Source organism: Quercus robur, chromosome 9 (genome assembly GCF_932294415.1).
Source record: "Quercus robur chromosome 9, dhQueRobu3.1, whole genome shotgun sequence".
Lineage (NCBI taxonomy): Eukaryota > Viridiplantae > Streptophyta > Magnoliopsida > Fagales > Fagaceae > Quercus > Quercus robur.
The window spans coordinates 22,046,515-22,058,684 of record NC_065542.1 but is presented as its reverse complement, the minus strand read 5'-3'; the positions used below and the strand labels follow the sequence as shown (position 1 = coordinate 22,058,684).

Sequence of the window (12,170 nt, the reverse complement as noted above, 5' to 3'; positions counted from 1 at the left end):
GTCTTGTTTAGTTACTTTTAATGCCTCCACTACCCCAATCCTGACATCCAATGCCACAATTTGACCCTGTGACACACAACCCGACTCTATCCACCCCTCACTCAAAAGACAAGAGCCAATCAACAATATTACATACTCTTACATAGTTACACAAAACATTAAAGAAATGTAAAACATTCACAATACACAAAATGAGAAACTCAAAACCGATAAAGTCAAATAAAGGCATTAGGCAAAGCAATTCAATTCCAAAGAGAAAGAAAATCTCATTTTTCAATTCCAAAGAGAAACAGAGAGAGCTCCGCTCTCACTCTTAAAGCACAGTAGAGATGAGAAAGAGAAAAAGAGAGAGAACTGAAATACCTTGAGGGGTGGCGCCATGGCAGCATGTCGAAGCTAGGTTTGGGCCAAGGCAATCTTCGATCTCGCCATTGCCGTCACCAATGTGCCTTGGGACTAGGGGCGGCAGCACGTTGAGGCTAGGGTCTTGCTAAGTTGCTGTTGCTGAGCTTGAGGTGGAGGCGCTACTCGCTGTTGCTGAGCCTGAGGTGGAGGCACTACTCGCTGACTGCTAAGGGTTGAGGTTCTCATTTCCCTTTAGGTTAGGATCTCAAGTTTGGTTTAAAATTTGATCAATCAATGAGGATTGATTGAGTATTTAGTTTATAAAAACTTAATTATTATTATTTTTGTTTATTTAAAAATCTATCTGAGTAGTGAGTGAGGATTGATCTTGGGCTTTTTTCCTTGAGGTCTTTATGTTTGTTGGGCATTTGGGCTTGCTAGATGCTATTATTATAATTTTTTTTCTTCAGATTTTAGTTCAAATTTTTTTTGGGCCTTTTCTTTTTGCTTGAAAGGCCCTAATATATTATTAACTGAACCAAATTATGAACCAAAATTTAATTTTATTGACATAAAAAAAAAAATGAGGGTGGTCACAATTTTTTTTTTTAAGGGTAGGCAAATATAAAATTTTAAATAATTATATATAATTTTTTTTTCTAGGTCAAGGTGTTCTTGTGACCACCCTGGCTTTAACATGTTGTTGCCCCTGCTGCCACAACCAAATTTGCTTTAGATTCATCTATTATTTTGCTTTAATAACAACAATCTATCGACTACTCTGTAGTTAGCTTGTAAGGTACATTGCCCTTCAGTTGTAAAAAAAAAAAAAAAAAAAAACACTAAAACTAATGTGGTGGTACTAGTGTTTGTTGGCATGGCAAACAAATAATTTTCTATTTTGGCCGTTTGCCATGTCAAAAATTTTCATCCAATAGATAACGGCAAGAACTAAATTGACACAACACTGAAAAGTTAGGAACCAAATTGACATAATTGAAAGGTCAAGGGCCAAATTGAAATATGATGTAAAAGATAGGGACCAACTTTGTAATTTACCCAAACTTTATTTTTATATTTCCTTTTACAATCAATTAAAGTGACAGAATTTTTCAAAATGATGTGGATCATGGGGCAAAAATTTAAAATAAAAAGAATGATTGTAAAGAGAACCCAATGGAGTCATTATCAAACACAACTTCTATGGTATTTCAAATAGGTAAAAAAGTAGTTACACACACTCCAACCCACGTTTACAAATATGTGAAAAAAAATAAAAAATTAAAAAACTAAAGTTGTGACTTACGTTGTGTTTGGCATTGGCTAAAAAATGCAATTTTTTTTCCTACTATTCAATTTATTTTTGCCACTATTCATGTGTCCCATTGCACTTTTTGGTATTATTTATGGGTCTTATTATACTATTTTAGCTAGTTCTTAGCTTTATCTACAGTACTTTCAGTAAAAAAAAAATTGTTTCAAAATAAACTATTCACAAACAGACTCTTATAGTCACGATTTCCATATTGAAAATTGTTGTTGTTGTTTTTTTTTTTTTTTTTTTTGGGTGCAAATGTGTGTGCAACAAAGTATGTATAATAAGCATTGCTCTTTAAAATAACGCAATTGACTATTATGTTAGACTTTCATCACTTTTATTGGACAAAAAATGACGGCCAAGTGTTTTGTAGTTGTAATTTAATTGATACTTCGTAATGTTTTCAACAAAAACATTTATAGTTTAAAATTTAAGAGAAAACCTTCAGTCAGGTCCTGGCGTAAATAAGGCATTTTACTCCACCAATGATGTGCCACCACGTCATATTTCCATTGATCTTACAATACACTCTTGCACACACAAGTATAACTCAATTAAACACAAAATTCTCAAACACCTATCAGGCCTGAGAAGCTCCAACACCTCTCATCTCCTCCTCTCCTCGTACCACCAAACCTCCACCCCACCATTGGAGCCGCCACACACATCGGTCAAGAGCTAGCGTCACCGCATCGGATTCTCATCAAGGTATCACAAATTTAATGGAATTTTGGGTCTGGCTTCCTTCTCATTCTCTCCCTTTTTTTTTGAGACATGGGTTTGTGATTTTAATCTCAAAAGAGAGAGTCATTAAGGCTTTTCTGATAAACCCATTTGATTTTAAGCACAAGGAAGAAAGAGAAAGTCTTTCTTTGTTGTGTTCACAAAAGTCTTCGAAGCTTTTGAAACAAGCCCATAAGATTTTTATCAATCTTAAGCTGATTCCCACCTCAAAGTTTCAATCTTTAATTTTTTTTTCTCTTTCTTTATTGTTTCCACAGAATTTTTAAGACATGGGTTTTATGATTTTAAGCACAAAAAACAAAGTTCTTGAAGCTTTTGCTGCAAACCCACCTCCGTGTCATTTTTTTTTTCTTAATCTTCTTTTCCTTAAATGTGATAGTCATTATCATTAATACGTATTCGAAACCCAATGTTTCAGTGTTCTTGCTCTTCAATTTAACACCTAATGTTTCACTGTCCTTCATCAAACACATCCCTACAGAACTATCAGCCACTAAAGAACCATCTCCAGCAAGAACTCTTTTAGGAGCTCAAACATTTGAAGAGGAGTGGAAAAATGAATTAGGTTTCAAAGCTCAAACCTTGACCAACGGGAAGGAACCGGTGCGACGGTGCCAGCTCTTGACTGATGTGTGCGGTAGCTCCAGCAGTGGGATGGAGGTCCGGTAGTACGAGGAGATGAGAGGCGTTGGAGCTTCTCAGGTCTAATAGGTGTTTGAGAATTTTGTGTTTAATTGAGTTATACTTGTGTGTGCAAGAGAGTATTGTAAGATCAATGGAAATATGATTTGGCGGCACATCATTGGTGGCGTAAAATGCCTTCTTTACGCCAGGACCTGACTGAAGGTTCACTCAAAATTTAAATCCCTCGTTCCCCTAATTATCAAATTATCACAAAAAAGAAAGAAAGCAAATTACCACTTAAATATGTGTTAGGCAAGAAATTTTTATTTATTTATTACAATTAACGTAGAAATCAGCAATTAACATTTATATTCTTGTATCATATGCCCGTTTGGATTCGAATTATAGCTGCGTCTGCGTTTTCTGAATTTTTTTTTTTTCCAGCCGCACTATTTGATCAAGTCAATTGTGAACAGTGCATCCGTGTACTGTTTACAGACCCACAAATTCCACTTTTCAACAACTTTTTCATTAAAAATGGATCCTACGATACTATTCACACATTTAAAAATTATTTTGCTACAGTGTTTTCAGTTTCAGCAAAAATAGGCTCAATCCAAACGGACCCTATAAGACAAATTTTTTCTCCAAATATAGAATAGACAATTATTTAAAGAGAAATGATATATCTACAATATTTTTATTTAAAACCGCCATTCTTTTATTTTTGGGATTTGTTTTCTGGCAAAGATTGAGAGATTATAATCTAATCAAGTAACACCCCAGCATAATTTTCTCGACTTTAATCCAACTACAACTAAAACAAACATACAAAAATCTCTCAATTTTTTTATTCATGATATCATATCAATCTTGGGAATGAAGAAAGAGTTGAATGTGATCTAAGAAAGTAAGGTTGTGAGGCCTATCTTTCCGCTTCACATACCCTTTCGCTTCTTTCTCGGAATACACAGTCAACCCCTTCATCCCATTTCTCTTCCACATCTCCGCCGCGTAGCTCCTGTGCGCATAGTACGCCTCGGCGCACGTCACCCCCTCGCCGCCGTACGATCCATCATCTCCGTCACCGTTGTCTAGCTCCACCGTTATAGACAGCCTCTCATAGTGACCGCGGGAAATACCCTCCAACTCGTCCAACCTCGCCAAACCCGAAACCGACACGGCATACAGCTCGCCCGTCACAGCCTGACCCGACCCGGCCATGTTGAGCAGGAACGGGACCCGGTACGGCCCGCAAACGAGCGGGTAGTTCTCTGCGGTTCGACAGGTGGAGACGAAGGTGGCGTCTCCGGTTCGCATGAGGTCCTGCATTAGTGTGTGGTTGGAGAAACCTCGTTTCAGCGTCCCGTACGTGAATATGAACAGCCTTGGAGTTGGAGTACTCGTACACTCTTTTCTGTCTTGCGCAACCATCTTAGAGTTTTGGTTATTAATTTTACAGAGACTATAGAGACAGATTGGAGAAAGTTTGTTTCATATAAAATGGTTAACAACGTGAGTTTACGTATGAAAGTAGTGAACATATCTATAGAACGAGGAAATGTCATTCCTTAATGTTTACGAGATTTCATTTGTTTGTTTGCTTGCATAAGGTGGTATTACGTGTAGCTGATTGATATTGAAACTGAGAAGATGATGTGACATTCAGACCTATTAACGTATGATTTTGTTATATCTGTGATCCAAACCCAATAGTTTCGTCTAACTAATAAAGATTTTAACTTTGACTCGATCAATCAAACCAACAAGGTTATCGATGCCGTATCCTTGTTAAGAAAGTCCACTGATCTAAGGTCGAGTGGTAGGAATTAGTGTGATGGTCTATCACTCGTATACCATATGCAATTAATCCCCCTCCCTATCACAACAACTTTTTACTATTTTTACTTTTTGTTTTTGCTTTTTTTACTTCTTTTCATTTGTTCATTTAATGGTTGAGTTTAAAGTTATTTTGTAACTTTAAATTTCAGCCATTCATAACAATTGCATTAGGTGCAAAATCTCAATCCGCAAATTAACAAGTTGCATGATTCCAGACCCTTCAAGATCATATTGATTATTGATTTGACCCTAAAATCAACAAAAACCAACATGTGGACAACCTTAAAAAGATTTTCATTTTATTTTATGTGATTCTTTATCAAAAAGTATTTGATATCACATCAATAAGATGCTAAATCAATTTTTAATTTTTTTTGTTTAAGAGTGCATGTAAAATATAAATATCGACACTTTGAACAATTTTATGACACGTCCAATACACCAGAGCCATAGATTATCGATGTAAGCACATTTAAATCAATGCCAATTGCCAACACTTGCTTTGATTGAACTTTTTTACTAGTAAATTCAAAAGTAAGACTAGCCAAATAAAATAAAAATTATTTTTCATGAGCCTGCAAGTTTCTTTTTTTTTTTTTTATATAAAAATAAGAGATCTAGTTTTCGAATCTCAAATTTTATCACTTCTATTAAAAATATGATAAGAGTTTTTCTTTTAAAACATATTTATAGCAAACACCTGATTTTCTATGTTACAGAATACCAAAATAAAAAAGTTGAATAGACAGACAAAGCAAAGATATACGGGAAATAAGGTGAAGATAGCTAAATAAAGATTTATGATACCAATGTAAGCTAGTCCTTACACTGTCAAATGTTGTTCATGTGGATGGAATTGATCGGTGCTTCATTGGTTTTTTCAATTCAAATGTTTACATTTTGTATGCAGATAAAAACTTGGATGGTTCTCTTCATTACAAACAGACAACAAAGCCAGAAATAACTTCACCAATGACTTAATCATAAGATTATTTTGTCAACAGACCCAGACTGTCCAAACTAATTAAGAAGAAAGAAACAGACCCACAAAGTCCAAACAAATTAATAATTCATACACATCCAAAGTAAACATAAAAAAAATAAGACCAGAAAAAAGTGAAAGGTAGAATGAAATGACACTTTTATTAAATTAAGTAACATTCACAGTTCAATTTGTCCATTGACAGTAACACAATATCATCACAAGTGAACAGTTAATAAACTAAACTGATCGAAACAATTTCAGGAAGTTCCATTATAGAAGTGGGATATTTCCACTAACAGTAATTTGATAAAAACCTTAATTTTCTTGTTTCACAAAGTACATCAAAAGACAAATGTCAGTTTAATTTGTGCACTGCTCAGGTTCAAGGAATATCACCACAATAGAGTTGATTAACAGGATTAAAGAAATGGTAATTTAACCTGTAATGCCTATTTCTTTCCAGTAGGATCCAAATTCATCTCCTGAAGGTTCAGCAACAAATCATCTGCATTCAGGAAAACTTTGTTTGATGAAACTGAGACAGTATGTGCAATTTCTCTTGCAGCTTCAATCTTCCTGAGAGTGACGAAAGCTGGGTTGTTGGCAATAGCTTGACCAATCAGCTGCGCACTTGTGGCCTCACCCTAGTAACCAGTGGGGAAAAATAAACAAGAGAATATATCAAATGGTATCAAGAACTGTTTAAATTCAACAAATTGAACTGTTTGTTCAATTTAATATATATTTCTTAAAATTAAAGCATCTATGCATGGCTCATCCAACACTTACTACAATGTAACTTAACAAAGGTTCCATGGACACATTTGCATCAACACACATTTTACATGAAAACGATATAAAGCACTCAGCAAAAGATAATAAAGAGAGAAAAGGGTAAAAGGGGGAAAACAATATGAAGTATGTAGCAAATATTGGAAACGTGATAACTGTTGTTGTTGTGGTGTTGTGATAGTTAATTTTAAAATAAAATAAAAAAGGGTCATGGCATCTATAGGGTTTTGCTAAAATAATCTAGGAGAATGGGGAAATTTTTTTAATAAACTTAAGTATGAATGATTGGGTTGTAAAGTTCCACACTGAGTTGAGTCTAAAATTACTGGTTTAGTATTTGAATCAAATATTACCTCAAAATGTAAACCAATAGGATTACTTGAATTAATCCAATTAAAAAGACTAGCTAGATTCTATTAAGGTGATTATATTTTGCCTTTTCTTTTTCTTTTTTTCATTTTGACAAATGCTGGGTTGTTGGCAATGGCTTGACCAATCAGCTGCGCATTATTGGCCTCACCCAGGTAAGTGGTAACCGGTGGGGAAAAATAAACAAGAGAGAATTTCAAATAGTATCAAGACCTGTTGAAGTTCAACAAATTACAAGGAACAGAGAAAACCCAGATTCATGAATACAATTACCACTAAAAAAAAAAAAACAATGCAATAGTTGTTCAATACACTGTGAATAATAAGATGTCTTAACATTATTCTGGTGTGAATTCTCTTAGGGGGATCTCAGAAATTCCTATTAAAAATGAAGAGAACAAAAAGCTTTCTGAATGTTCTTGACCAAAATGGCCAGGTAATCACCAAAATTTAACCACTAAACCCACAAAAGAAGCCAATAATCATTAAGGGGGACACTAGTATATGATCAAGAAAAAATGAAGCAACATGATTCTATTTTTTCCAATGAATTACTACAGCTGAATTTCTAAACCAATTCTCACTGGCTTAACATCAGGAGGCAATAGATCGATCCAGTAGATCACTCACCAACATTCACTCTACAACAGATGATTAAGAGCTTAGAGAAAATAAGTACATTTGCAGCAACTTGAACCAAATTTAAGGCAGACAAGATCAATCTAATCGATCACTAACCTGTGCTCTAATAATGGCACTTCTCTTGTCTTGTTCGGCTTTTTCCACAATAAATTTAGCCCTTTCAGCATCTTGTGCAGCCACCTGTTTGGCTTCGATTGCAGCTGTAAACTCCCTCCCAAAAGTTAAGCTTGTGATTGACACATCATCCAGTGCAATATTGAAATTGGCAGCCCTTTCAGTCAAAATCTCTCGTATGTTCCTACTAACAGCCTACAAATAATAAGGTTAATAAACACTCAGTGAAACCTGAAAGTGTACCTCCATCATTAGAACCCACCCTTCAGAAACTATACTAGAAATTCAAAGTATAAAAACCAAGGTACTAGGAGGGAAAAGAAACAGAATATTAAAAGGCAAGGATTCATCACATGATATATTTGCTTTATATGACTGGATGACGGAAAAAAAAAATATTTTAGTCAATGGGGAGAGAAAGAAAATCTACACAGCAAGACCTTCAGAGAAACAGTTCTGCTAACTCAATTAGCTTGACTATAACAGATGGATATGGAACCAAAAGTAATATTTGTACCCTAACCAAAATAATTAGATCAACATGCTATTAAAACTGTCAAAAAGAATAAGCCTTGGGTTTTACCTCCCTCTGAGTAATAAGCTGGCTGGCGTTATACTGAGCAACAACAGCTTTCAAAGTTTCATGAATAATTGAAGGCAGGACCCTTTCATTGAAATTCTCACCAAGGGTTCGATAAACTGTCGGTAACTGGTCTGGCACGGGACGGGTAAGAACTCGAAGCCCAATTTTCACCTGTCCATCAAAATCAAAGATCTATATTACACATTAACTCAGGAGGAGGTGGCTTGTTCTAAGTAACAAATATTTGACAATAAATCAACCACTAGAAGCATGGAAATTCAACTCTACAATCAAATTATAACAGCTGCCAAAACACTAACTAGCTCTATATGGCTTTTGTATGCTATTATAAAAACTTCACCGTATAGCTAATAAGCATGGGCAAAGTTTTATAAAGATATGTTGCAACAGTATTGTTTGCCTTGAGAAACACAGTAAGAAATGAATAGGATGATTCATTATTGATTCAGTGATTGTTATTCAAGTGGCTACAAACCATCCAGCATTGGAACCAACACCTAATGACTGACATGCGTAGGTGCTTTCCTGTAACCAATTTTTCCTTATTCAAAAAAAATCTCTAAATACCATCGCACCAGACTGACATGCGTAGGTGCTTTCCTGTAACCAATTTTTCCTTATTAAAAAAAAATGTCTAAATACCACCTCACACTCTTGGTGCGATAGTCACTTTACAAGTATAAGTGTTTGTGGAGTGTGGGGGGTAAGGGCCGGGGTTTAAGTCTCCAGGAGGGAGCTTCACACACATATACACTTAGAATAGGTTATAGTAGAAATTCTATCTTGTAAAAAAAAAAATGTCTAAATAAAGTGCTTTCTAAATATTGTGGCACACCTTTTCACTTCTGATACCTACATTTACTAAAGAGGCTAGTCTCTTAAATATAATGAAGCTAACAAAACATATATTCTAGATGAAATTCAGTTTCCACAGAACAAAGTAATAATAAAAAAATGTACACATGCCCACACAAAATGAATGATAGAACAAGGAACCGGAAATCTAACACACGCACAAACTCAGAGAAACTCCCAAACAGTCCTTATAGCATGGCTTGAAAGGTTTTTTTTTTTTTTTTTAATATAGTTGGGGGATGTAAGGTGCATACAAATTAGTAGCTGAAAAGAAGACTAGTAGAAATGTGCAATCTAAATGAGTACATAGAGAGCAGCCAACAAAATACAAAAGAATTAATTAATATAAATTTAAGTTAAAATGTAAGAAATATCACTTGATGTTTGGTTTTTTTGTTTTTTGTTCTTTTTTTGATGGTGAGGACCCCTAGAGATATGGGCCAATGGGACCACCCCTAAGGGGCTAACCCCAGATGCCTATACACACCCACTGATGTTTCTTTTGAAGATTGGAATAAGATAACTATAAAACAGAACAGACAAGAGTTTTAATGGAACCACAACTTTAAAAAATATATAATCACATCAACTTTCTGCAATGGTAATGAGAAAGGGATTTACCATTTGGAGGTCACGGCTCCCAGAAGTACTCTCCACTAGATGGGGCTTTGCACGGACATCATAGATTACTGGCCTCTCAAACCATGGAATCATGAAGTGTGTACCTTCAGCATAGACCTGCACATTCAACACATTAATGTACTGCTATATCAAATCATGGAAATTAGAACATAGTGTTGCACATAACATGATGAAGTGTATACAAATGTACAGATGATAGGGAGCAATATTTTTTAATCTAGGATTTTCAGGCTATTAATATAATACATTTTCTCTTTACCTGCAAATGTAGTATGGACCAAACCCATCCCAAAAAATGAAAAGGGTCAGAAGTTCATAGAGTCAAATCCTAAGCTTCAACTAATCCTAAATTATTTTGATGTTTAAAAAACTAAAGCTTACAATGACTACAATGATAAAAATCTTCTTTCTTTTGTCAGAAATGACTTCCAACGAATTATCGAAACTCATAAGAAAACTGGTCAGATTTTGTTACAGCTTAATAATTAGTAATAATAACATAAGAAGAAAGAGACAAAGGTAAGAAGATAATCAACTATAACCTTTTAAAAAATTTACAAGAATTTGAGACAAAACAGTAACCTGTTCTTTGACGCCAACTATGCGGTTGAACATAATGGCTCGGTGCCCTCCCTCAACATTGTAAAGACTGTTGGAAGCGCCATACAAACCAATTGCACCAATAATTCCAACCTTAAGCAAAGCAGAAGCTGCACCACCGCCAGGCACCTTGGGAACTTTAACGTTGTTGAAATTCATGTCTTAAATGCTGAGAATGTAGAGAGTATAGGTCAAAATGATTCCTAAATGCAGAGAATATACATTTGTATTTTTTTTTTTTTTGTATCACAGGTTAGGAATTAAATAAAAATCCAATCATGCCACCCATTGTTTACATGAAGCAGAGTGCAGCAGCAAAACATACAGAAATAACAGAATGTAACCAAGTAAGTAAGAAAAGGGGAGGCAAGTTCTCCACAGCAAGATGAACTGCCAGGAAGGAGTAAACCATCAAAATTTAAGAAAAGTACAACAATCAAGAAGATCTAACAAACTAGAGAAGCAATCAGTGGTTGTTCAATGCCTTCGAATGTCCAATAATTTCATTCCTTCCAAATGAATCCACATGACACATAACAGGATTGCATTCCAAATATTTCCTAAGTGGGTATCATAGAAAACACAAAATATATTTCCTACATTCTCTTCCTGCTACAGGACACTTCTAACTAAAATAAACAACAGGGAGAGATGAAAGCCCCTTAATTTAAAGAAACCCATTTATTATCTTAATCTATACAACAATAAGATGATGGGAAAACCAGAAAGAAGGAAAATGGGAGAAAAATCATAATTCATAAACCAAACTATTGCACTCAAGGAAAGTAAATTGAACCAATGATGTAGAACAATAAGCTCTCTGATACCAAACAAAGCCCCTTAATTTAAGAGAATGGGAAAATTCTCACAAATAGTAATACCCAATTCTGAGAAAAATCTTTTGTCTAAATTATCATCTGGGTTGTTTAACATTAACAGCAGGCCATAGCTTAACATAGTAGTAAAATGACCTACACCCACAAACATTTCTCAATTTCATTTCCTTTTGACATTATAAAAAAAAAGGTAAATAAATTAACCTTGTTGGTTTTTTTTTGACATTGGGTTTTGATGCTTATAGTGAAGAATGGAAAGTAACCAAAAAAAAAAACAAAAAACAAAGCAAAAATAGAAGAACCCAAAAAAGAAAAGAAAAGAAGAAACAGAGGCAACAGACCTTGAAGAGCGAAGCGTCTTGCACGCAGAGTAGGTGTCAAAGTATATAAACCCTAAAGCTAAGATGCTTCAGCTAAGTGACTGCTAAGCCTTCATATTTTCTTAAACCCCGCACATGACTGTGCCATTACTTTTTATTTTTTTAATTTTTTTTTTATAATAAATTTTTTAAGTTAAAATCTTTTAGTTTCAGATATTGTAGGCTGTTTTTTACTTGTACAACAATCCAGCCCACTTGAATTTTTGGTCAACTTTTTTTTATTAATATATATATATATATATATTTGATTTTTATGGAAATGTATTGGTCAACTTTTAGGATATCCTAGTTCTGGAGCAAAGTATTTCATTTTCCTTTAACCAACAAAAAAAAAAGAAAAAAAAAAGACATCATTTTAGTCCTTATTTATTTAAACACTAATCCATTCTTGTCCTTACCGGCTCAAAACTTTCGGAAATTGATCATTGCTTACATGATACTTTTTATATTCATAAAAATGTTACAAGTGGAGGAAGGA

The 12,170-nt window shown here is 34.5% G+C and overlaps 2 protein-coding genes across 2 annotated transcripts; both read right to left on the bottom strand.

The window, feature by feature from the left end:
- Positions 1 to 3,814: 3,814 nt before the first annotated feature.
- LOC126699867 (putative gamma-glutamylcyclotransferase At3g02910) lies at positions 3,815 to 4,576 on the bottom strand. The gene has a single exon (XM_050397837.1). It carries the CDS (start codon positions 4,463 to 4,465, stop codon positions 3,899 to 3,901), a length of 567 nt encoding a protein of 188 aa, XP_050253794.1. The 5' UTR covers positions 4,466 to 4,576; the 3' UTR covers positions 3,815 to 3,898.
- A 1,414-nt stretch (positions 4,577 to 5,990) lies between these two features.
- LOC126699575 (prohibitin-1, mitochondrial) lies at positions 5,991 to 11,813 on the bottom strand. The gene is made up of 6 exons (XM_050397475.1): positions 11,654 to 11,813; positions 10,459 to 10,645; positions 9,856 to 9,972; positions 8,359 to 8,529; positions 7,758 to 7,970; positions 5,991 to 6,502 (listed from the first exon to the last, which is right to left on the bottom strand). Exons 2-6 carry the CDS (start codon positions 10,633 to 10,635, stop codon positions 6,308 to 6,310), a joined length of 873 nt encoding a protein of 290 aa, XP_050253432.1. The 5' UTR covers positions 10,636 to 10,645; positions 11,654 to 11,813; the 3' UTR covers positions 5,991 to 6,307.
- Between the last annotated feature and the right edge of the window lie 357 nt (positions 11,814 to 12,170).

Coding starts and splice junctions, on each gene's coding strand:
- LOC126699867 (XM_050397837.1), bottom strand. CDS start 4,465: ATGGTTGCGCAAGACAGAAAAGAGTGTACGAGTACTCCAACTCCAAGG.
- LOC126699575 (XM_050397475.1), bottom strand. CDS start 10,635: ATGAATTTCAACAACGTTAAAGTTCCCAAGGTGCCTGGCGGTGGTGCA. Junction 8,530..9,855: donor GGAGCCGTGACCTCCAAATG/GTAAATCCCTTT, acceptor TTTGATGGACAG/GTGAAAATTGGGCTTCGAGT. Junction 6,503..7,757: donor GTGCCATTATTAGAGCACAG/GTTAGTGATCGA, acceptor ACTGGTTACTAG/GGTGAGGCCACAAGTGCGCA.